Source organism: Miniopterus schreibersii (genome assembly GCF_964146895.1).
Source record: "Miniopterus schreibersii genome assembly, chromosome: 2".
In the NCBI taxonomy this organism is placed as follows: domain Eukaryota; kingdom Metazoa; phylum Chordata; class Mammalia; order Chiroptera; family Miniopteridae; genus Miniopterus; species Miniopterus schreibersii.
The window spans coordinates 168,543,713-168,569,957 of record NC_138102.1 but is presented as its reverse complement, the minus strand read 5'-3'; the positions used below and the strand labels follow the sequence as shown (position 1 = coordinate 168,569,957).

The following is a 26,245-nucleotide window of genomic DNA, read 5'->3' as shown; positions in this document are numbered from 1 at the left end:
CTATGCTCTTACAACATAGCCGGAGCCCTGTCTTGGGACAAAAACATGTGACTTACCCTATTTTGCTTCAATATGGAGAATTTGGTTTGGTACAATGGGTATAAGTTACTGGGAAACATGTAAGAATGTTCCCACAGTTGGACAAAATGTCCAAGGTCTTTACATGACCTTACAGCCCCCACAGTATGGTTCCTGCCTCCACCTACCCTTGTTAATGACCATTCTCCTCAACTCCTTCCATTCTAGCCACAGAATTGCTCCACTACCCCAAATATTGTCCACCCTGCAGCCTTTGCAAGGGCTTAAATTCTCTCATCCAGGTATCTGCATGGCTCACTCCCTCCCTTCTCCGAAGATTCTGCTCATACATCCCCCTTTCAGACCACCCACCTTCCCGAGATGTCAGGAGGTGCAGTGTCTACTTCTTACTATTCAGGAAGCTGAAGAAGGTCCTAATGACAAGTCACAGGCAAGACAAGAAAGAAGCAGAGGAAGGCCACTGACCTGGAATGTCTGCTTCAGCACCACGGAGATGCCCAGGTGGTGGTCCCAGACCACAGACAGTGCCTTGCCCAGCAGCAGAATGATGTACCGGCCAGACTCCACCACCTCAAAGTGAGTTTCGTCCTTCATGGGCCTCTTCACATTCACCTGAACAAGCACAAAGCATGAGACAGGGAGAGGGAGCACCCGTCATCATCTCCATGGCTCTCCAGAGTCAGAGCCATTTGCCCCATTCAGTGAGAGCTTGTCCCTTCGGGGCCCGCACCTGCCTGGACATTTCTGTCTGTCTCACCTACCGCTCTCCAAGAATCCTCTGACAAAGGGGCAATAGAGAAGGCAGCAAAATCGTAATTATGAGATTAAAAACACAACAAAACCAACTAGCAGATCATCCATCACTTCACAAAAAGAATTTTTGACAGTTGATCATTAAATACATGTGGCTCCCTAAGTAGGTTTTTAATGTGGCAATAATTTTAAACACCTCTAGGCAATTGATTTTAAAATGTATCCCTTTGCAAAAATGAGTACTGGGCTCTCTCCTTTCCTTCCCCCACCTCCCACTCCCCAGAGGCATTGTCATCAGGAGTCAGAGCTGACGGAGAACAGAGAGGCTGAGGAGCTCGGCGCTGGCGATGGGAGTCACAGATTTCAGTTTGTAGGACTCTGACCTGAGTCCTCGACTGGCTCCATCATTGCCAGTGCTGAAGCCTCCGAGCCCATTTCAGCAGCATGGCTATCTAATTCATAAAACTGAGGCAGGTGCTGTCACCCCGTTGTGAAGGTCCCCTCCTCAGCAACACACAACATGCAGAGCTAATCATCAGTGCACACCTCCTAGTCAACATCACCACTGTCCTCTGTCCTAAGTAGAGCTGTCCTTTGACATGGAGCTGATGCTGCTGACTCACAGTCCGCAGGTCATATTTGCTGAGCAGTTTTCTTCCATAGGGAGAACAGTTCACCTCCCATCCCCTGATATCAGCGACGGGTGTTTGCAGAAGGCAGGGATGTGGGCTGAGGCCATGGAACAAAATTACGACACCAGGACAGGTGTGAGCCCAGGCCCTGGGTCTCCTTAGTACTAGCTATGGTCAGACCAGCAAAGCTGAAACTGTGGCCTAGGGACTGCCTGCCACCTCAGATGCAGATTTCTGAGCCCCACCCAGATCTACAAATCAGAATCTCAGGGTGAGCCCCAGAGTCAGCATCTTAAACAAGATCTCCTCGGTTGTTCTCATGTACTTTCTGAGGACTGTGTCAAAGTTCTTACTACACAGGGCCTGGATCTGGTCACTGCTCTTTTAAAAAAGATTTATCCGAAAAGAATCAAAAACATGAAAGAAAGTAAAAATCCCCAAAACACCATCACTTTGCAAAATATATATGCTTGTATGTAATATATGTATATATAACTGTCTTTTACATATATTAGATATACATATATGTAAAAGGGAAAGTCCTCCTGCCCTTGAGTCTCTACTCCACCCTCCAGAGGTAAGCACTGACTCTTCCTATGCTTATGCGGAGAGTTGCGCCCCCTTCTCCACACTTATCTCTGCACCTTACTTCACTAAAACGGGCTCATGTTATGCATATGCATCTGTAACGTGTTCTTACAGAACCTGTCACAGTCAGATGACACAGCTCCACCTCACGCTCTTACATCGCTGCACAGTACTCCATTCACGCAAGTTCTAAACAATGCTCGACACATGCTCTTCACAAGCCCACAAAACAGACAGGGCCTGAGGGGGAAGGGGTGGGCTGGCACTCACCTCCCCATCAAACAGTTCAATCTCTCCTTCATCCACCAGGATGGTGACTCGCTTCTTGCATTTCACTGAGGGGGAGCCGCACCCCTCGTTCCCCACCAGGATCCGGAAGGTGCCAGGGTTACTGCCACAGTAATCCTGGGAAAAAGAGGTGCCGGGAGAGAAATATTTTTCCTGCCACCTCAAACCAGAAGATCTCGTCACCTCTGGCATGGGTCGGCTGGTTGGTGCCGCTGCTCACTCCCAGCATGCTCTGCACATGCTGGTCAGTGTCCCTGCTCACTCCCAGCATGCTCTGCACATGCTGGTCAGTGTCCCTGCTCACTCCCAGCGTGCTCTGCACATGCTGGTCAGTGTCCCTGCTCACTCCCAGCGTGCTCTGCACATGCTGGTCAGTGTCCCTGCTCACTCCCAGCGTGCTCTGCACATGCTGGTCAGTGCCCCTGCTCACTCCCAGCATGCTCTGCACCTGGCTGCCTGGGGGGGCCTTCTCAGTCCCAGCACGCTCTGCACACAGCCCGTCAGGGCGCTGGTTCTGCCCCACTCCCAGCGTGCGGGGCAGGCGTGCATGCTCAGTCACCCTCGCTGCCTGATTCACAGGGCCCTGCAGCTCAGCCTCTGAGGCCGAGGCTCCCATGGGTTTGTGGCCCTCCCTTCAGACCATACCAAGCCCCACCCCTCCTCCTCCCAAGAATGGAGACAGAAAGACCACATGTGTTTAAAGCTCCACATGGCGAGCCTTCTCGCCTCGTCCCTCATGAGAAAGGCCCGCATGCCTCCTGCTTACCCACTTTGCTATCATCCAGCAGGAGAAAGGTACAGGAATCCACGCGGTGGGGAGAGGAAGGCAGAGGGGCCCAAGCCCTCACCACCAGCGAGGGCTTCCTGGGCTCTTTCTCATCCCCTGGGCAGTGTGCCTCGCCTGTGCCCCCACCCCTTCCTGCCCATTCTGAATTGCGCCAGGTTAGAGAAGAAAATGTGGAGAATGCAATAGAATCCCAGGGCGGGAAGCAAACTCCAGGGGATGTTTCAACCATCCCCCATCCAGGGCCCATGCACTAGGCCGTGAGGGTTATTCCCTGCACAAGGGCACCAGCAGGAGGGAACGAGGCCTGAAACCCAGCCTCGCTCCCCTCCCCACTGTGCACCCTGACTGAGGGTGCCGGCCAAAAGGAGCGGATGCCTTTTTCTAATATTCTGCTTTGGTGCTGATTTGGGCTGATAGCAGCCTTGCCCCACAACAATCCTGATCAACAAATGAGCTTCTGTCCTATTTTGATGTCTCCATCCAGGTAAACTAAAGGAAGATGGACAATCACTGTGAGGCTCAGTCCCTGGCCTCTGCAGGTGCTTCTTCCAGGGGCTGGACGCTCCAGGAGAAACCAGCCCAGACTCGTTTCTGTGGCCAGACTCCGACCTAGAAACCCCTGGACTGCAGTCAGCACCTCCCACCCCCGCCTAAGAACAGACAGCACCCTCCCTTCTGTCCCCCACTCACCTGCGCCAGAACGTACTGGCACTCCCCCGGGAACATGTATTTGAGCCCGTCGAAGGTGAGGTAGTGGGCCACGCCGATCGTGGAGCACGTGGCATCACACACATGGTCCGTGCAGTTCCACTTGCGGTCCCGACAGACACTAGGAATGGTAATGGCAAGGATGGGGCATGTGAGGGGTGTGGCGGGCTCATCTGGGTACAGGGAAATGAGGAGGCAATGAAGGAGCATAGAATGTTCCAGGTGCCACCCAACCTTCCAGGAAGCCTTGAAAAGCGGAAGATCTGCAACATCATGGGGGACGGGGGGGCGGGGTGCTGTGCAGTCCTGAACTGACACATTTTTAAAGCACAGGGCCCAGGAGGAGAGAGGGAAGTCATGCTGCGCTCCATTGCAAGAGGGAAACTGAGGCAAAGAAGGAAATGAGTGATCCAGGCAGCCAAGGGAGGAGACCCAGATCCTCTATAGACCACCTGCTATGGGTTCGCTAAAGTTCAGCCTCCCTGGAAGTGGCCTGAGAGTGGCCACAGGGTCTCTACAGAACAGACACCAAGGCTGCCTGCCATCTGATGCTAATGGGAAAACAAGACAGAGCAGCAGGAAAGTTCTGAGTCAGGAAAAGAGTGATCAACCGGGAACTTCTGCCAGGAGAGGTTCTGTGTGCACACACTTATATGGTTAAGTCTACAGCAACATGCCGACTGCCACTCGCCCCATCCCACCACCTGCTAACTGGAGCTAAGGTGAGGAAGCCCCCTGTGAGTCAGAGGCAGTGAGCTCAGGCCTCAGGCCTGAGACCACTAAGTGCCTTCCTGCTTCGTCCACGGGGACCTTTCCATAAAGCTGTGCACAGCCCCAACGTCGGAGGAGTGGTAAATGAACACAGCAGAGGGATACGTGAAGCATGGCCAAGGAGAAGGGAGCTGAAAAGCCAGCCATCCTTACAAGGTCCCTTTTCAAACTGTGCCATTCCAAGCACACTGGCAATATGCTTATGGGGCAATATAAGGCCAGAGAAGGGCTCTCCAAGCCCCCTGCCCTTTGGTGGCTTGGTCATATGTGCAATGACTGATATGGGGCAAGGTCCTTATCTCCTCCAGGCCCCATCTCCCTGAATGGAAACACTAATTTCTAGGAGAGTTTCTGTGCAGGTGAGCACAGGTGATGATAAAGAGTCTCCCCATTTTACAGGTAGAGACACAGAGGCTCCAAAAGCAAAAAAGAGTAACCACATTCCTTCAGAGTGCTGGAGGCAAGTCCAGGGGTCCTTGGCCTTGTCTGCCCCACAGCATCTTCACCTTCATCCCCACCTCTGCCAGCTCCACCCACAATGGCTCAGTCCCTGCAAAACCTCTCCCAGGGCCTCACCATGTGTTACAGCCAATCTTCACCATCTCTCCTGGGGCATAATCTTTGCCCTGGTGGAAGCAGGGACACCTTTCCAGAGCCACGCATCTGTTTTCATGCCGGACCTAAGGGAAAGCAATCCAGAAGTTGGGAGGGCCACAGTGAGTGATTCAGAGCCCTGCTGGGAAGACAGCCTCAGCCCGAGGTCAGGCCAGGGCACCCATGCCCAGGCTGGGGCTTGGTGGACACAGGCACCCATCTACAGGGACGCTCCCTAGCTCAGCTGAAGACACTCTGACCTCCACCCTCTGCCTCATACCCGGCTGGGGGTACAGTGACCTGGAACCTGAATGAAGACTCTTAGGTAACATGTGTCAGAAAACCTTGAGATGCACAATCCTTGGCCCCAGTAATTCCATGCAGATGATTTCTCTGAATGAAAACGTTATGGACAAAGGTTAATATAGAATTACTTATTGTTGCAAAAAAAATGGGAGCAACCAAGTGTTCAACAATAGAAAAGTGATTAAATCCATTAAACACTCGCCAGGTGATGGTGTCCATGGAGCTATTAGAATAGCCCTTTGGGAGAATCTTAAAAGATGTGAGAAATACTTATGCAGTTAATTTTTAAAACAGGGAAGAAGAAAACCTGTATATACATATGGTCCCAATTATGAAAATATATATATATTTCAAAAAAAGACTTAAAGGAACTAGAGAAGTTGCCTCCAGATGGTGGGCTAGGACAGGGGAATTTTATTTTCCTTTTTGGTTTTAAATTTTTTTTCCAAATGTTCTTTAATGAGCATCTACTATATTTACAATTGAAAAAAAATGAACAATATATTTAATAAAATGAATAAATTAGTTATTAATGCACTTAATACCCTAGAGGTGAAAGTTGAATGCTGGCCATAGGCAAAGATGGGCCAAAACCAGAATCTGGGACTTGTTCAAGCTGCACATGAGGCCACCTCACCCAGTCCCTGAGATTCTGACGCCCTTACAGGGAGGGATGCTCTGTTTCCCTGCTCTCCCCCACACAGAAGTTACTACATGAGCATGTTATACTCCTCAGGTCTGTTGGGGTCGGGGAAGAAAGAACTAAGACCTACTGGCCCCAGTGGGTCCAGGAAGAGCTGGTCAAACCCACTTTGGCCCCCAATATATAGATCTGCTTTTGTCCCAACTGCAGGAGGCAGCCCTGGATGTCTGCTCTGGCATGGCCTGCCCCAGGTGATCTAAAAGAGCCCTGGGTCACCCTCAGGTGAAGGGACCATGGTTGGTTCTAGAGCTATCCAAGGGATAAGAAGCTCCTAGTCTAGATGGCTCAGGATTCGAGTGATCCAGTCACTCCCCAGACAAACCTTGGTTTCCAGGGCTTGAAACTAGACAAAGCCCTGGGAACAGGTGTTCTTAGGCTGATCAAAGGGCTTTCATGTCAAGGACCAGAGAGGCTAAAATCGTGTGTGTGTGTGTGTGTGTGTGTGTGTGTGTGTGTGTGTGTTGGAAGGGGATGGGCAGAATACCCTCCACTACCTCACCATCACCTTCACCCAGTCTCAGTTGTTTTCCTGAGGCCTTAGAGCCTAAGTGGAGGGGCAGGATGGGGGTGCAGAGAGTAAGGAAGGAGTAGGTCAACCACGTCCTTGGTAGCTCTTACCTCCTAGGACCACTCATTGGAAGACAATGAGCTTAGGCACGTAGAAGGGAAGATGACAGCTTGGTAGGATCAGGGAGGGGATGAAAAATGTGTCTACCAGTCTTCAGAGGCTGTCACAGTTAGGGTTCATTCCCACATCACCACCCCCCACCCCAAGCTTTGTCAGCTCTGACTTAAGGCTGAGGCCTGCCACCTAGTGGCTACTCTAAGAATAACATAAATAATGCATCTCCTGGGAAATTTGCTCGCTCCTACAGTTAATAGAGACCAGAAAACAAGCCTCATATCGGAAACATTATGTGAGACAAAAGTGATTCAGGATACATGGGGGTGGATTCCAGGAAACAGAGCCCTCATCTCAACTCAGCAGAACACGTGCTGTCCCATCACCTACAGCAAGCAGGCTGGGCTGAGGGCTCCCAGGCCTCTTGGTCTGCATACTGGATGTTTTTACCTCTCTTCAAGACAGTTAACCCATTGACAAGAAGTCCAGCTCACCACGGCCCAAGTGGCCCCTCCCCTGGCCCAGGGCTGAGTCCCAGGCAGCCCAGCCCTGCTCCAGTAGACATAAAATGCAAATCCCAGCTTGGCCAACTCCTGTGCTCCTCTCGGCCCTGGCTTATTTTAGCAAAAGAAGATTACTAATTACCTGATTATAATATTAAAATAAGACTGTGTGCTCTCACTTATATGTGGGGTCTGAAACACAAAACAAATAAATAAAACAGAGACAGACTCATAGATCCAGAGAACACACTAATTGTTGCTGGAGGGGAAGGGGTGGAGAAAGGGAAATAAGAGGTAAAAATTTCCAATTATAAAATAAATAAGTCATTGGGGTTGTAATGTACAGCACAGGGAATATAGTTAGTAATATCGAAATACCTTGCACAGTGTCAGATGATTACTTAGACTTATCATAGTGATCACTTCCTTAAGTGTATAAAAGTTGAATAACTAGGTTGTACACCTGTAATTAATATGATATTGTATGTCAACTATATTTTAATAAAAGAAAATACCTTTTGAATGAGGGCTATAGAAAGACAATAGAGGCATGGGAATAGATCCCTGAATCAGAGCTGGAGGGGAGACAAAGCATAAGAGCATGGTATCAGGTCTTGATCAGCCCTCCAAAAACTATGAAGGAGATAAAAATTAGTTTTGTTGCTCTTCTCTGAAAAGGTCCCATCTTCCCCCCCAACCTCCATACATGAACACCACACTGACCCATTCTCTAAAATCTTTTTTGCCTTCCAACTGTCCTTTATTCATTCTACCACCCCATCAATACTTCCAGCTCGATGCAGCTGATTTCAACTATACATTTGCTAGGAAGAAAGAAAGAAAAAATTGTATGAAATAATTCACACTAAGGTGTGAATGACTTCCCTTGAGGATTTATAAGGTTGAAAGCTTCTTTAAAGCTCTTGCTTGTTAACCAAAATAAATGTATGCTTATTATATTTCAGTCAGCCTGATTAACTGACAAATTGTAGCAAGCGTAGGAGATATTTTTAAGATCGGAGGGCTTTCTTGGACCTTTTAAAATGATATCTCATAGGATTTACGATGCCACATGTAAGGCCTGATCTGGATGGGCCTCTGAGCCCAAGCTCTATATTTCAAAAAGCACTGCCAAAGTCTTTCCAGACTTCATATTGGGCCAGTGAGAAAACTGGACATCAAAGAACCAGGGAAATAAACACACTTCCCAGTTGCCAACAGGTTTCCTCGTACCAGCAGAACTGGGTGCCAGTTTGCAAATGTAACCACTAGATTTCAAAAGGTAAGTGAGAACCTCCCAGTGGCACTACATTTTCTCCAGAGCACCTCATGGCCCAGCCTCTAAAGGACCCGGTCTGGGAATCAGGGGACTAAGATTTCCACCATATAACTATTTTTCCTTGAATAGTTCTGTTCTCTCTCTTTCTTCCGTCTCCTTTTGTGTGATAGAAGGGGCTGAAATCCTGGGTTTTGGGGGATCCTTCTCGCTCTGTCCCTTGATGGTGCACCTAGAGAAGATTCCAGCTGTGGCTGGAATGGGGACTGAACAGTAGGTTGTGCTTTGCTGTCACCTCGTGGTAGAATCAGGTAATATTCTAACTTAAAGGCAAATAGTTCACTCAAGTATCCCTGAACTAAAGAAAAAGACAGGAAATTTTCTACTGCAACCTCCTCATTTTATTAAACCAGCGAGCCTCAGAATGTGGACACCGAGGTCTCAAAATATTGCTCCCAGTGTCTGCTAATTTCCTAGGGTATCTCTATTCATAATAATGATTTCTGGTTTTCCTCCATGAACTTATTTGCCACTGTCATATCCAGTCCTCCCAACAACCCTTCTAACCCAATTTTATAGATGATAAAAATCAGACACAAAGATTTTAAGTGACTTGCCACTCAATTAATTAACTAAATGTCAGGAGCCAGGACTCAAACCTAGAATCCAATTAAATGCCTTTCTTATGCTGCTTCTCCACCAACCATTTATCAGGGTGTTAACCACTTGTCAAAAGCATGCCCACCCTCTTGTTTCATGCAAGGAGCCCTTTGCACCAGTGGCAGGAGCAGATGGTGTCTGGAACTTGCGGCGTGGACCAGAAAACCTCTGCTCTAAACAGGTGCCAGGCCTGGAACAAATTGCCCCCAGCATTTTCCAGCAGGTGCTGCAGGCCTTACAATGAGCACTGAGAGATGCTTTGAAAGGCAGTGTTCAACCAAGAGCAGTGCTGCTCCAAGTATGGCCCATAGGCCAGTGCACAGACATGGGAGAAGGTGTTTAGAAAATCATACGCCAATTTGATTAAGTAATAAATATATCATGTCTGTTGTAGCTAATAAAAATTATGGGGATCATATTCTTTATGTAATTGCTTTTTTGTTTCATTTTTCTGATCATTCTATTGTACTTATAAAAGCTTTGTTCCACAACAGATTGGAAATTTAAGAAAACAGGCCCTTCATGAGTTTCTCCCATGGACCAGAGGATCAGGTGGGTGCAGCCTCTGAGACTGACCCTTGGCTACTTATGAAAACAACAATAAAGCTGTTCCTACAATTCTACTGCACTTTCTGGATTTAAAGTGCTTTCAAATAAAACTCCTTCAGCCCACAGCGAATGTAATGAAGGCAGAATAGGAAGTAGGTGTCCATGTTACAGACCAGGCAACTGAGGCTCAGAGAAAGAGTGAATGATTGTGCAAGAGCAAGGAGCCAGAAAGTCATCAAGCCTGGACTGAGAGCATGGCCCCCTGGCCTCTGTTCATACTCAGAGGCTCTTTCTGTTCTCAGTAGATCTGCCCCCCAGGAAGGAACTACTTCCTCCCCCCTTTTCAAGTCCTCAGACTGCAGAATTCTCGACCTTTTCCTCCAAGCTCTCAGTTACGTGCCACAACCTCACCACCTTCCACAGGGGACAATCCGCACAGAGAAGCACCCTTGGGAAGGATGTCTGCACCATCAGATGGGCCCAAACAGGGTGTTTCCAAATCCTTTTTCTTTGCACTGTGTCCAGGAACACGTGTCCTGCGCTGCAGCCAACACACTGTGCACTTAATAAATCACCCAGACTTTTCTGCTCAGCCGAATCTGGCCTCCACAATTTGCACGTTAGTCGGCATTGTAATGAAGCAGTTGTGAAAACAACCCAATCTCTTACACCATGAGCTTTCAAGTTTTCAATCCCGAGGCTGAGGTAAGAGACACCTCCAAAGACTGTCCTCAGGATGCATGCCAGAGGCTTCGGGAATGCCAGCGAGCTCCTAACAGCATGTCCACATCCTGTACTTGACGTCTCGCTCTCCACTGGGGCTTTGGGACAACAATGTAATTATTGTGGTTATTAATATCTAAGACTCTCTGTATTGTTTCCTTCATAAAAAAATTTAAAAGCCATTGAAAAGAGTCCCTGATGCTGACACACTCTCCTGAGGGATGTTCCTTTTCTTGCCTGAGCCTCCTCTGATGTGGGAGAATGTCACCTTTAGGTATGGCGAAGGGACAGTCAAAATAGGGGTAAAAGGAGCAACATGGAAGCTTGCACTCCTCTCTCCTATTTCTTGCCCCTCTCCTATTTCTCCCCCTCCTTATTTATCTCCTTAAATAGCCACCTGCTAAGGCACCAAACAAGACCTAGTTTGGGGGTGCTCCCTGGCCAATCTCCATCTCCCTCATTAGGAAAGACAGTTCCAGGACCCTGAGAGGCTAAGACAGAGGGGAACACCCAAGGGAGAACAAGTGACAGCTGGTGTCTTTGTTGGAGGGAAGGAGATAGACCATCTTCCCTGCACACACACAGTGGCAGCATTCCTGGGGGCCACTGGTGATGGGTCCAAGTGCCCTCCATGAAATATTAGCAACTCCCATGGCCCAGGACACTGCCCCTCAAGCTGAGGCCTGGACTCCATTAATGCCCTTCACATCCATATGAGAGCCACCCTTCCCTCTCCTATATTGCCTCTACAGCCCCTGCCCCTCACCACTCACTTTGGGTCTGGGGAATTGCAGTCAGGGAAACCAAGAAGACAGGATGCATTTGCAAGAGAAAAACCCAGAATCTCTCCTGGTTTTTGAAGTGACAAGAATAACATATGTATAATATTTTTAACTCAAAACAGCCTAGGATTAGACTTGGGAGGAAGGTCAAGGAGACTTGGTCATGCTCAGACCATTGTCACCACTAGGAGGCGCATAGGAGCCAGGTGACTGCAAACCACTATGAACCCTGAGAAAGAAGATACCTACTAAGAAGAGCTCCTGGTGGCTAACTGAGCCCAAATTTAAAACGAAAAACAGAACCTAGCATCCATTCCTACACAGGGGCCTCTCACGCAATCTGCACCTCAGGGAGAGACCTGCATCCACTGAGCTGCGAGCCTCTGCACTGAGCTGCCTGCGCTGGGTTTCTGCCGGCTACCCAGCCCTTGTAAAGGAGTCCCTGGAATCTTATTTCAACCAATAGGAGTGAGGCTTTCCCCATCCAATCCACGCTGCGCAGCTCTGACCAATCAGAGCTGTTCTATTCTGACCAACCAGGACAGTGCCTTTTGAACCAATCAAACTGTGAGGTTTTGGAATCCTCATCTGCATGAGGATGAACCAATCAGGGACCAGGGACAGGGACTTCTGTCCATATATGCCAGCTCCCTTGTGGCTCAGTACACTTTCCCTTGCCACCAAACACTGGAGACTCCCTGAGGGAGCTGAAACACTGAAGGGGTCTTGCTGGAGCTGAGCAGAGCTGCCTGGCTGGAGAAGGGCCTGGCCCCAGGCCTCCTTGCCCAAGGTTGCCTCACAGCCATGCTGCTTTCACAGCCGTGCGGTATCACAATCGAGCTGTTCTGCACTGAATAAAGGTCCCTTATTCACCACATCCCAGCACAGCAAACTGGGGATTCCTGTTGGCCCCGAATTTGCGCCACCATGCTTTTCACAACACTTGAAACCCCAGCCTCAGAAACATGGGATATTAAGAGTGGGCCAAGACCTCACCGCTCACTTTACAGTTAAGGAAAACTAGGTTCAGGGTGGGAAAGGGCTTGATGATGGCATGGCAGGCACATCAATGTCTTCTCTTGAAATAGAAAGTTATATACATACCATATATGCAAGTCATATGCAAATATGTGTGTGCGTGCGAGTGTGTCCTCTCATCTTCATACAATGGAATGCAGTCCTTGGGACATTCTAGCGAAATGCTTATTTTTCACTTGTAAGTATTTTCTGGAAATTCTTGCTTTGCTTCCTATGGTACCTCTGTGCACTAAGTATTTTTGTCAGCTCTCATCAGGATCAAACCCAGACACTTTCTTACCATCTCCCTTCCAGACTTTGGCGGGTGACTCAGCCACAGAGGACCTCCCCCACCCTTGCCCCCATCACTACCTCCACCCCGTTCCCATCCTGGTTTAACTCCTGTTTCTTCCCCTCTCTGCCTGCAGGAGGATGGAAGGCTGCTGACTCCTGCAGCAGTGGGTAGCTCACCATGCCCTCGGGGCAGAGGCAGCCAGAGACACAGCCCGTGCTCATGCACTCCAGGTCGTAGTTCTGGCAGGTTTTGGCACACTCCAGTCCTTCAGCCCGTGGGTTGTCAGCAGGACACACCAACTTGACCATGGGGGGCCGGCAGTACAAGCTCCTTTTGCCTTGGAGATTGGAAAATCAAAGAGGCCATCAGTGACGGCTGAATAGACCTACCTTCTACTCTATCCTTTGGTCCCCTAGGTGCAGTCACTCAATTCCAGGGACACAGAGCTGCCCCTTTCCTGGGATGAGGTGTTACCTGACCTCCTACTGGATCTAGCCCTGAGCCAGGTTCCATGTGTGGGAACAGATGGCAGCCTCGCCTACTCAACCGAGCTTCTGACCTTTGCCTTTTGTCTCTCCCAATCCCAGCATCCTTCTGACGGCCACACTCCTCATCCCCCTTCATCCTGCTGTAGCGGGTTTCATTGAATCAGGATGCTTGACAGAAATGTCCAGACCCAAGCTTTAAAGAGCCTGGTTTTGGGTGCTAAAAAGGAACCTCTGTGGGCCCCAACAGGACATTCCTGAAATTGTTGCCACTAAGTCACAAAAACTTGAAAGGGGCCTTTGCTCACATGTTATCCTTTGTTCAGCCACTGGCCATTGCAGCACCTTTATTTACATTTGCAGCACTCCACCCCTTGAGACTCCCACCTGCCCTCCCTGCTTAGTCATTCTCTGCCTGATCTCTTTCTGATACCACTGTCTGATATACTATCTATTTTACTGATTTGTTTATTTCCCACCACACCCACTAGAATATGTGCTCCATGAAGGCAGGGATTCTTGTCTACTTTGTTCATTGATATAGCATATTTCCTGACAATTAGTAGGTATCAATGGCTGATTGAATAGATGACAGCACCTTTCTTTCAAAAACCCTGATGCACTTTATAGCATTTGTGTCTTACTATATATGCCACTTACAATCTCTCGTGGACACAGAAGCCAGGATCTCTAGCCTTATTTTAATATGGAAACTTTTGTTAGGAAATTGAAACCCTAAGAGGTTAAATGGCTTTTCCAAATCACACAAAATTCTAGGAATTTCCTAACTTTGAAAAAAATGATCCCTTCTAGTGACTAGATTAGAAGACTGGGCAATAAAGACAGCCCCAAGAGGCAGAATGAAACATAGAGGGGCGGGGGTGTGAAAAAGAGGCTACAATGGAAGATAGCTTAAAGAAGAGAGAGGCAGGCTACAGTGACCTTCAGGTTGGCTATGAGGTGAATGTTTCCGTCCCCCCAAAAGTCCATATGTTGAAATCCTAACCCCCAATTGTGATGATGTTAGAAAGTGAGGCCTTTAGGAAATGATTAGGTCATAAGGGTGGAGCCCTTACAAATGGGATTAGTGCCCTTATAAAAGAGACCTCACAGAACTCCTTAGCCCCTTCCGCCACGTGAGGACACAGTGAGAAGGCATCAGCTATGAGCCAGAAAGAGGACCCTCAGCCAACCATGCTTGCACCCTGGTCTCAGGCTTCCAGCCTCCAGAACTGTTCAGCAATAAATCTTCATTTATAAGCCACCTAAGCTGGGGCATTTTGTCATAGCAAGTTGAACAAATAGGACAAGGTCATAAGTTTTTATTTCAACTTGTGAGCTACCCTGTGCTTGGAATCCGGTCCCAGCTCTAGGCTGAGAGATGCTCCCCAGTCAGTCATGTGGGGGAACCCGACTTCTCACCCAGGGCAAGCTGGCAGACAAACACATGGCACAGAGCTGGGCCACTCGAAGAGAGGGCGTCTTGAAGAATGTGAGAGGCTGAGAGAGAAGAGGTCAAGCTAGAGGTTGAAAATAGCCCCTTTATCTACCTAAAGGCACTCCTTCCCTCTTGCTGGGAAGCAAGGGTGATCCTTTTGGAAGCCAATAAGTCCCTCCTGGTCCATAAATGTGAATATGGTCCCACCAGTGCCAGGTCAGCCCCTTCTCCCTTCTGGGCCTTGTCTTCAAACAGCAGCAACTATTAGGATCTTCGAACTGCGAGCAACAGGCCCAGACTCCCCTGTTTTAAATCCATCTGAGAAGCTTTCTAAAGAGGTGTCCTTGATGGCAAGTCCTTTGGAAAAAGAAGGCCATTGAAGGCGGGTGTTTTCACCACAATCAAGGCAACAAACCCAGCCACAGCTGCTCACTGGGCTGAGGTCACCATGGGTAAACTAGAGGTCTCACTGAATCCACCCTGCAGATAATTCCGTCTTTCCCAGGTCACAAAATAAAATTCTTCCTGCCTCAACTATTTGGATTTACACATGCAGAGAAAGGCATGTCTAGTCCTGGGAGTCACTCACACACGCAGAAATGGTGGCAATCCTGACCTGTGTCTGAAGGGACATGCACATCAAACAGCAGCCCAGCTCTCTCCCCAACTCCAGGCATGAGAAATCTGGACAGAGGGAAGTGAAGGGCCCTTCCAAGGGGACAGTACTCACTGCGGTGAGACAGGGGACTGCTGAGGGCAGTGCGCTGCAGCAACAGGCTTCCCGGGGCTCCACTCGAGGTGCAATGCATGTAGCCATCCTCACAGTAGCTGTGGAGGGAAAACACAGCCCAGCTTCGCAAGAGTGGCTCCAACCACCACCTCTGCCTCGTCCCCCACTCACTCTCCGGGCTCCCACGCCCATAATTCGTCTGAGACACAGCTTGCTATGGCCACCAATGACCCTTCTGTCACTCAACTCAACAGAACTGTTTTTAGATCTTTCACTTGATCCCTTTAAATATTATTTATCACTGTTGTCTACTTCACTTTTTTTTTTAAATCCTCACTCAAGGATATGTTTTTATTGATTTTTAGGGAGAAAGGAAGGGGGAGAGAGCGAGAGAGAAACGTTGATGTTTTAATACAAGTGTAAACAACCTTTTTGGGTACATGAAATTGAGTAGGGCTACAAATGCACCTCACTGGATTGAAGAGAAAAAGCTTGAATCTTTTGAATCTTGATTTGAACTAACCAATTATAAATAGGCATTTGGAGACAATCAGGAAAAAGTGAACATGGATTGAATGTTAAATGTTATCAAGGAATTATTGTTAATGTTTAGGTTAGTAGTGGTATTATGGTTAGGGTTTTTTTATCTATTAGAAATACATACTGAAGTATTTTCCAATGAAATTATATAATAGCTCGGGTCTTCTGTAAACTATTCCAGCCGCAAAGGGGAGGAGGGAGTAGCTAAACTGAGAATGACAGAGAGCTGATAATCACAGAAGCTCGGATGAATGCATCAGGGCTCCTTACACCTCTCTCTCTTCCACGTCTGTTTGACATTTCCCATAATCAGGACATTTTAACTGGCCTCCGTAGTAGGCTGTCAGCTCCTTTGGGGCCCACAGTATCTGGTTCGTCTTTAGATCTCCCGTCTCTATCCCAGCACCAGGGACAGAACAGTGCCAAGGAATTGTTTGCCCAAGAAATGATAAGAGGTTGAAGGGGAGGGGACATGGAGAGTCCCTGTTTCATATTTTAGAAAAGGGAAACTGAGACCCAGAGCAGGGAAATGGGGCCTGACACATGATCATTGGCAGTAAAGCTCAGGGAACCCTACGGCTGGGCTGCAGGTCTAGTTTCCTGTGTAGTAAGAAAGTCAGGAGACCTGGGTGGAGTCCCAGCTCTGCTCTGACTTCCTGCGCAACTCTGGACAAGGCCTGTCCTTTCTGGGGCCTCAGCTTACCCATCTGTGAAATGAAGGACTTGCAGGACCATTTTCCTTTCCCTAGGGCTTGCACTTACCACATGGTGTGATGGTCTGAGACGATGTCTTCGGGCTGGAAGATCTCACCATCATAGTAACAGGGGCACTGGGCCTTGGGCACGCAGTCTCCCCGCTCATCCAAGTAGAGCCCCGGGGGACAGAAGCAGCCCTCCAGGCAGACCTCAGTGCATTCCTCATCCGGGTGGGAGAGGGAGCGGCAGGTCATGTTGCAGGGGGTCCCACACTGCAGGTACACCTGGCCCTGCGGGCAGCTCAGCGCTAGGAGAGAGGGGAGGCGAAGGAAGGCCTCAGTGGAAGCAGTAAGATCACAAGGACTGGTTCGAGGACTTGGGGTGCTACCTCTCGCTGCTATGACCCCCAATTATATCTGTATGGTCACTGCTTTTCATTCCCACTATGGGCAAATGAAATTTGTATTTTTATGCTCACAAATGTCTATTATAAGTATGGATACACACATTTCCTCTGCTTAACCAGAGGGGCCATGCTCAGTCACCTCTGAAGTCTCAGAGCCTGGGACACAGTAGAAATCCTGGTGGATAGTGAAGCTGCGGATACTAAAAAGAACTATAATTGATGGGTAAGGGCATTTCTCCCGTGATGATAATAACAATAATGGCCATGGTTTATTGAGCACCTACTGTATACCCTGCTCTTCACACAGGTTTTATGCCTTTTATGCCTCTCTTAGTGAGTTTGATCCCATCTCCCCCTTTCTACAGGAAAGAAAACTGACACTTAACCTAAGCTACTTGTCAGGGTCCTGCCCCACAGGGATAAGCAGAGGCAGGATTTGAACCAAGCTCTCTGTGAGCCAAAAGCTCATGTTCTTAACCCCGGGGCTCTAAAATGGAAACAGTCCCTCTGGAACCATGCATTTGAGGACATGCCAGTCATAAAGAGCAGGACACTCTTATACCTACTCCAGCGGAGAGGGCAGCACCCACCTGCCCACAGCCTCCCTCTCCATGGCCTACCACATAGAAACAGCGCAACAGACAAAAGCCAGAAGCAAGTGTGGCAAAGTGGCAAAGCAGCTAAGAGAGGGGCTCTGTAACCCAAATTCCTGGGTGCGAGCCCCAGTTCTGCCATTAGTTAGCGATGTGACTGGAATATAAGAGCAGTACCTACCTGGGTTATTGGGGACAGTTAAGTGAGCTAACGTGTTCAGAGCAATGCCTGGCACGTGGCCTGAGAAGATCCGGCCCTCCTGGGTTCTGGCTGACACATAACCCACTTTCTGCGCTCACAGCAGTCTCATGAACACCCCAATGATGAAATTCTTCACTGGGAGGTGTGGGGAGCAAAATGCTTTCCTGTTGCTCATCAGCTATTGTCCAAGAAATGAGAACCTCACTCTGGGGACACTCCTCCTGGGACCACTAGGATCCTTCCCCTCCCTGTTAGAATCCATTTCTACAGTGAAACTCTGGTGGAGCATCTCACAGAGGCTGTAAAGGAAAGCCCTGCCCTGAACCTCAGAAGTGAGAGTGGGGTCTCTCCAGAGACCCCTGAAGCCACCCCTTCCTGCAACTGCTCTGAGCTTGGCCTTTGAGGGTAGCTGGGGAAGGAGGGGCTCTCTGATCATATTAGACATAGATTTTCCCCTCACCAGCAGAGAGGTTGGGTCACTGGATAAATATTTAGGGCAAAGGTGGGTTAAGATGGGGCATATTGGGCAATAAGGATGGAAATCCCTTTCAGTCCATTGAACCCATGATGACAAGGGCACATTTCACCCATTAAGGAGCAGCTGGACATGAGAGCTGCTTTTATGCTCTGACAGGCTGTCTCTAGAGCTGGCTTGGAGCCATATTAAATTTTTCCTTCCCCAGAAGAATGCACATCTCCATTTAAGAGGCATTTAGTATGCCCGGCCAGCATGGCTCAGCGGTTGAGCATCGACTTATGAGCTAGGAGATAGCATTTGGATTCCTGGTCAGGGCACATGCCCGGGTTGCGGGCTCAATCCCCAGTCGGGGGCATGCAGGAGGCGGCTGATCAATGACTCTCTCATACTGATGTTTTTATCTCTCTCTCCCTTCCTCTCTCTGAAATCAATAAAGACATATTTAAAAAAAAAAAAAAAAGAGGCATTTAATGTGCTCCCATTGTATGCCAATGGCTGTGCTGGGCTCGGGAAAGCAGAGATGGTAAAACTTGCTCCCTGCCTTCAAGGAGCCCATAGTCTTGTCTTCCCAAAGGAAACAACAAATTTACAAGAAAAAGATGTGAGTGCTTCTCCTGAATCTCCTCACAGCATCCCACAAAGTAGCTCCAGGATTCGTCCTTGCTCTGTGAGTGTCCCCAGCTGGTGCGACCGCTTCTTTGGGTGGAGTCAGTGTTTGGGGGAGCTGTTTGTTTCTCAGGAAGGGAAAATGAGAAACAGAATGAACCCAGGAGTCCTGCCCACCCTCCGGGCTCTGAGGACCAACCCAAAGACATCTGGTTCATCTCCACATAAACCCACAGAGACAGATTTCTTTTCTGCATCTCAAAGCCTCAGGAGTCAGGGAACTCCCTCGCCCAATCTCAGAAGCTGTTAAAGCTGTTACCAGTGGAGGTTAAGAACAGCTGCTCTTGGGCGATTAAAGAATATTTCAGTAAGCCCTCAGCATTCCGGGAGAATGTCCTAACCTAGGAAATCCTTCAGATGCTATCACACACTGATAATGAATAATTTCTAATATCGTTGGACAAGCTAAGCAGATTCACAGACATCACATCACTTTCCCTTCATCACTTTCCCCAATTTCTAAACAGCAAACACGCGGACCTGAAGTCTGGGGTGGGGCGGTGAGGGGCCCAAGATCTCACAGCTGGGAAGTCACAGGCAGGTAGCCAAAAGGTCTCAGCCTTCGTTCTTCCAGCCGCTAGCTTGTGACTCTGTGCCGTCAGAGCTACAGGGACGACGGGGCACAACTGCAGGCATCAGTACACTTGTTCCCTTTCGCCCTTACTTGTGTCTCTGCTCTTTTTTGTGAGAATGCTTAGACTCAAAACATGAGTTGGCTCAATAAACCCCGTACCTAAACTTCTCTTCAAATACATGATATTAAGTCCTCTCGCCATTTCTCATAGCTCCTATTTTCCTGCTTCTGTCAAGACTACCAACATTTTTGTCTCCAAGCACATCTACCTCACCATGACTATAAGAACATCCACCACACCTGTCCTTCGGGGACACCCTCCTCACTTCTAGGCATCACTACTGCTATTCCACTGTTGGAAACAACTCTTTTCTGTGGGGTGGGGGGTGTCTTTTAAAAGTCTATGCAAGTACGCCGCCTCCAGAAAGCCTTCCTTGGTTGCCCCTGCAGTAACCTAATTATCATTTCACTCAGTGCGATAGGCACCTAGTAGAGAAGCAGACCCATCTGTGTCTCAAAAGGAATGTTCAGGTTCTAGGCCACTGCCATTTCCTGACCACACTGGGCGCTCAGCCAATGTCCCCGAGCAGCAACAGTGACAACAAAAAGGGAGCACAATCCATCCACTCAGCGGACCAGAGCGTGCGGCAGATTCCAACTCTGGTGCCAGGAACCTAGCAGGGCAGAGTGAGACTCCAAAGTCAGAGAGGGACAATGGTGTCATTCCACTTTATGTAATTTTATACAACGCCTGGGATTTGGGCCAGGGGTCCACCGACGATTTGCCTGAAGTTAAGAGCAAAGGATCGGGGCATGCCTTTCCCATCCCTCCATCAGACCCAGCAGGGGAGCAGGGACCCACTCGCTCCACAGTCTGGCCATACATGTAGCCAACACTAGGTGGCAGCAGCCACAGGCCATCTCAGCTTGGCAGGGACCGCAGTGTCCTAGGCCTCCAGGTAAGGACTTGCCCACCTGACGCAGGAGGGAGTAGCCAGGCTGTCCTATGGGCAAGCCCGTCCCCACCCCCATGTCCTGCTGGGAGACAGGAGGGGACAGTGGCTGCAAGTGAACTGTTCCCACACGCCATGCCGTCGGATGCCCCCGGGCCGGTTTGGAACTCAGGAATGCACAGCGCTGAGTAAAGGACAAGCGCAAGGAGACAGAAGGCATCCAAGGCAGATTCTGTGGGGTTGCGAGGAGGGGCGGCAGGCAGGGAGGGCACCCACCACAGAAGCCGGGCTCCCGCCACGCGACGTGCACGCCTTTCCGCGCGCAGGCGGCCGCGTAGTTGGCCAGGGCGGCGCACAGGCAGTCCCTGCCGTCGGAGCAGGAGCACACGTCGTAGCGGCAGTTCTGCAGGTAGGGCTGGGGGCCCACGGCGTGGTGGCAGGCCTCGAACTTGGGGGACGTCAGGAGCGAGCAGGCCTCCTCCGAGAACTTGGCTGTGGGAGGGAGGGGCGGGGGGGGTCGAGCTTAGGGAGGGCCGGGCCACAGCCTGGGGGCCCGGGTCCCCAGGGGACAATCCCGGCTCCTACTGTGCACCCCCATCCCAGCTTCTCCCTCAGCAGCACATGCGGCACAAACAGCTCTTGGCTCCGGGACTCTGATTTTTTTCTGTAGCCAATATCCTTTCCTAATTACGTTTGGCTTAAATACGTAATGAGCTGTATGTCCAGGGCGCCCTTCCTGACGGGGAGAAATAGTTCCACGGCGGGCTGGGTAAGCGGGGGACCTTCGTGTAGGGCTGAATGTCACCGCAGATACATCTGCAAACGGCCACCCCGGTGCATTTATCTGACGATCGTTTAATTCAGAGTTTGGGTGGCGGCTGCGCCGACAGACTGAGAAGGTCGGGGGGGGGGGGGGGGGGGGGGGCTGTGTACTGGTGGGGTTTTTTTTCTTTCCCAGGGTTTGGCCCACGGAGGGTGCCCAATAAAGGGACTTTGAAGAATAAAAAGCGATCCAGATGCAGAAAATCAAATGCTGATGGTAAAAACCGAGCGCCCGCCTCCCCCAGCGGTGGGCGCCCCGCCCCGCAGAGCGCACAGGAGCGCGGGGCGCTCGGGCTGTGCGGGGGCCCCGCCCTCCCGGGCCCGGCTCGCGTACCCAGGCGCGGGTTGAGGCTGCAGGGGTCGCTGTGCTGCCGGCGCAGGTCCTCGCAGTCCCCGCGCAGCTTCCAGGCGTTGCCGAAGTCCTCCACCAGGGGCTCCGCCAGGCCCGCGGGCGTGCGGAAGTCGTCGCCCTTGTTGCCGTTGAAGTTCCCGCACAGGCCGCAGGTCTTCCCCGCGTAGACTGGGGACAGCTGCGGGGAGGGGAGGCCACCTTGGAGCTGCTGCCGCCAAAGCAGCCACCGTTTCCTTTCTCTAGTGAGATGGTTTTAATCAAAAATGCTCCCCGGGAGGCGGGGGGGGGGATATAAATATGAAGTTAGTGAACCACAGCTAAGCCCTAGGCTGCAGAAGAAAGAAAAAAGCTAAGAGCAATATGGTTTAGCACCAGCTCCATTCCTTTTCTTAACCCAGTAGTTGGAGACCTGTCTGCTGGAAGGGATTTTAGAGAATATCCAGACATTTAACAATGGCCACACTTGGAGACCCAGAGAGGGAGAGGGACTTGCCTGAGGTCACAGAGCTGGGACCTGTAGCCAGGCTGAGCCCCCCTCCAGTGTGTTCTCTGCCACCCTCGCCTGTCACCTGTCGCAGCAGATGCCTGAGCCAATGGGGCCTGACACCCACGGGAATCAAGTGCAAAGTCAGTGTCTTCTTATTAAGCATTCATATCAGTCACATACGTGGGCCAAGTGGCTGAGTCGGTTAACAGCACCTTCCTATCTGTATTGAACTCGGCCACTGAGTGTCACTGAAGAGAAAAGGCCACCAGCCAAGAGGACTCTAAGGATTGTGATCGGAGGAGGTGGGCCAGTGAGGAATCAAGCAGCCTGCTGAGGGTGACCTGGAGGGGTCCTGGGGTCAAACTCCAGGCTATTGGCATGTGGCTCCCTCTCCATCCTTCTGAGACCAAAGTGCACACTCAGGGACAAGTTGGGGAGTTGAGCCTGCCTCTCATTCAGCACAGCTGGGGGCATCTGCTGGTGCTATTGAGAGGGCCCTGGGTTCAAACATGGTGCAGGGCTGGGGCCCCAGAGTCCTGCCTCCTGCTCTACATGTAATTCATGCAGCTGGATGAGCTCCCTGAGTTCTGAGACCCTCCTGCTTGGCCTGGGCCCTGCGTGCTCATCTCTTGGATGACCCCTTCCAGCTTCCAGCTCTGACTTAATAGGATGCAGGATGAATAATCTACTGGAAGTTTCCGGACCCATAAAATGTACCCAAGTAAATATCATTAATGAGAAAGATGGTGAAGTAATGGTTTCTTGTTTGTTTTACAAATATCAAGTGTTGGCCCTTTAACCACTCAGGCCTTCCCTGACAACCCAATTTAAAATATAACTCCCCCGGCCCTGGCACTTCTTGCCCCCTCCTCTGCTTTATTTATCTCCCCAGGATTTATCACCTTCTAATATATGATATAATTTACTTGTTGGTTTTGTTTATTTTCTGTCTCCCCCCATTAGAATTTAAACTAAATGAGGCAAGGATTCTCGTCTGTTTCCTCTCTCTGTTCTAACCTCAGCCTCGCTGATGATGCCTGTGAACACACAATAAGGTTGTGTTGAAGAAATGAGTGCTTGAACAGATGACTGAATAAACTCATGAGTGAATGAGGTTCCCCTCTGGACGCAGGCTGAAATGCAACGTTCTGAGCAGAGCAGCAACGTTGGTGACGACTCGTCCCCTCACCCGCATCTCAGCACCCTGGGCGACCTCCTCTCTGCAAAGGGCCCTCCTGTTCACCCCCCCAGGCCTGCCACCACTCCCATCCCCCACTCTCTAAAATGGCATCTTCTTCCATTCCCTTGGCCTGTCTCAGGGCTCAGCTCGCCCAGGGGTGTATCCATGGCACCAGCCCAGGGCTGGCCACCAGCCCTGTATTAGCCCAACACCAGGAACTTAGAGAGCACGCTTGCTATTTGAAATGAACCTCAGATCAGTGGCGCTTTCTGACAAGACTGTCAGAGGGCACCTTCCACACCACTCTGCCTAAGGTTGAGCTGGGCCCTGGGTCGCAGCCAGCAGAGCCTGCTGCCTGGAGCACCCGGCCATCTATACTCACCGAGAGGGAAGGAGAGCAGGGAGCCCCGCAGCGCTTCACCGGCCTCCTCTCCGGGTGAGTGCACTCAGCCTGCTCCTCCAGGCATCCTGCCTCCAGCTAGTGTCCTCTACTGGGCAGCCCCCACAAACCCCGAGGTCAGCACAGCAATGGGCTACCTCCTGGTCCATCCACAAAGGCCCCCTCTCCTCCTCCAGACCAAAACACAGGGGACGTTCCCACAGCTACGGGTCATCTGCCCCTGTCCTGAATCCTAACCAGTGAAGTCCTCTTTCTGTCAGCTAAACGGATGGAAACCCGCCCCCAAAGATAACTTTGATCCCCTTTCCACAGAAAGAGTCTTGCGATCTCTCCTCAGGAGGGAGACAGAGAACAGAGAAACCTGGAGAGAACAGCCACTCAGATGAGACGCTATGCGCCTGTGACTCAGGGAGAAATCACGCAGATGGACAGCACCCTGTGTGGGTGGGGAGGTTCCTGAGAAAGCGAGCTGGCTATGGGGCACCTCCCTTCAAGACCAGTGAGCAGGAGATAACGTTAGAAACCCCAGCTCTAGTCTTCGTTCTGTCACCAAATTACCATGGGACCTGGGCAAGTCACTTTCTTGCTCCAGAAATGATGGATCTTTATTTCCAACTGTAAATGAGGGGCTGACAAGATCTCCTCGTGCTCTATGGTCTGTGTCATAGGGTTTATTCTTTATAAAAGGGGGGGAAGGGTAGTTCATTTGGAACTCTCTTGGGGACTTTAAAACAACAGAAAGAGCATGATGTCATAGGGATGGAGGATGCCAGGTTCTCATCAGGGTCACCCCAGGCACCCATCACAGGGTTATACCACCAGCCCTGTGGAACATGGGACCCAGGGACACAAAAGGGGATTCTCCAGGGATCCTAGAAATGATCTAGGGCAGTGGTTCTCAGAGTGTGGTCTCAGGACCCATGGGGGTTCTCTGATGCCCTTTCAGGGGTCCTGCAAGCCAAAATATGTATGTAATAATACAAAGACGGTATTTGGCCTTCTCCCTTTCTTTCTCTTACAAGTGTGAAGTGGTGTTTTCCAGAGGCAACATGACATGTAATATTACAAAAGATTGACTGCAGAAGTGGATGTGAGACCAGCTGTCTTCCATTAAGCCAGCCATTAAAGAAATTTGCAGGATTCTAAAACAATGGTATTCTTCTCACCAGTTATTTCTGTTTTGGAAAACATAGTTACCCACCCCCCCAAAAAAGTTGTTTATATTAACATGTAGTGGGTTCATTATTGTTATTTCTAAATGAATTCATAAATACATATCTTAAATGTCTCTGATTTAATTTCTAATCTGGTAAATATCAATAAATATGACCTTCATGAAAGATCTTGAGGTCCTCAATAGTTTTTAAAAGTACAAAGGCACCTAAGACCAGAAAGTGAACAGTACTGGTCCATTGGGCAGGACGCCCCCCAGAGAGCTGTTGAGCTCTGCCGCCAGTCGGTGGGCAGAGGTGGACATGTCTCCCAACCCCCAGGAGCCCTGGCTGCTTTGTTTATAAAATAGCTAGGGAATTTTCCAGAGAAAAATGTATCTGAAAGATCTGTGAAATATACAGATCCTTATCCAAATGTGACTCCATGACTACGGAGAGCAGGGGAAGTGGCCCTGGACTGCAGAGGCCCAGGGCCCAGGTGAGGGATCTGGTGGTTCCCAGTGCAACCCTTCCCAGGCAGTGGGACGGCTTTGTCCCCCAGGGTTGCATGACACAGTCTTGGCTGTGAATGCCAATCTGGCTCTTCCCTTGCTGACCACAGTGGGCACCCCAGAGGACACCCCTGTTCTCAAGCCTTGTTGCAGCCAGGAGGCTGGGCAGCAAATCTCCCCTTCAGAACCCCTTGGGAGCCCTCTTCTGAAGGCCCTGGGGGGTAACAAAGCCCCAGAGTGAGAACCCCTGGGGCAAACAAGGACCATCCAGACAGCAAACACCAGCCTCTCTTAAACAAGAGAGGCCTGTTCCGCGCTCTGGGGCATAGCTCTAGGGGCACAGGGGCTGCAGAGAAATGAATTCTCCCACACACAAAGCCACTCTCCCAGAGCACAAGGCACACTTTGTAAGTCTGGGCTGCAGGGAGCCAGTGATTGGAGGGGAACTACCTTCACCAGCAGTCTCCCGCGGCCATCCCAGTCCATCTGCAAGTCCTCCCCATAGCTGAGGCGCACAGAGGCCATCACGGTGTGCTGGATGCGGAGGTCACCTAAAACGGAGCAGGGGCAGGATCTAGGCTGAAATGGGGAGAGGGCAGCATGGTGGCAGGCAGATGTATCCTGGGGAGAGACGGGGTGTCTCACAAAGAACTGTAGCAATAAAAGAAATCAGTTATGGAGAAGATGGAGATGTCCAGGAACTGTAAGGGGCTCTCAGGAGGAAGGGTGGTCAGGATGGGTGTAATGAAAATAGAATTTCCCAAGAAGGTGGGTGCCTCGGTATTCTTGGGGTAGCCTGCCATTCCCCCTGCTGCCACAAGAGGGAGGCAGACGCTTGTGCATTCAGACCTTGCACAGGTGCCCTGAGCCAATGGGTCTCCCATTGAACGCCTATTGCCTGAGCCTGAGCATTCCCTGGGCCCCTCTGCTGTTGCACGACACTTCCAGACTGAATTACTCAGTCCTCACAGCTGAGCGATACAA

At 50.2% G+C, this 26,245-nt stretch overlaps 1 protein-coding gene across 1 annotated transcript in view; it reads right to left on the bottom strand.

The window, feature by feature from the left end:
• The window catches only part of VWF (von Willebrand factor), a 120,304-nt gene that overhangs the window by 52,657 nt on the left and 41,402 nt on the right, over positions 1 to 26,245 (bottom strand). The window contains exons 13-22 of the mRNA XM_081127063.1: positions 25,712 to 25,812; positions 21,514 to 21,709; positions 20,634 to 20,849; positions 16,552 to 16,792; positions 15,250 to 15,347; positions 12,773 to 12,933; positions 5,143 to 5,246; positions 3,778 to 3,916; positions 2,283 to 2,417; positions 505 to 651 (exon numbers count right to left, since the gene is read on the bottom strand). Coding sequence (XP_080983189.1) covers positions 505 to 651; positions 2,283 to 2,417; positions 3,778 to 3,916; positions 5,143 to 5,246; positions 12,773 to 12,933; positions 15,250 to 15,347; positions 16,552 to 16,792; positions 20,634 to 20,849; positions 21,514 to 21,709; positions 25,712 to 25,812 — 1,538 coding nt within the window. The remainder of the gene's footprint in view (positions 1 to 504; positions 652 to 2,282; positions 2,418 to 3,777; positions 3,917 to 5,142; positions 5,247 to 12,772; positions 12,934 to 15,249; positions 15,348 to 16,551; positions 16,793 to 20,633; positions 20,850 to 21,513; positions 21,710 to 25,711; positions 25,813 to 26,245) is intronic.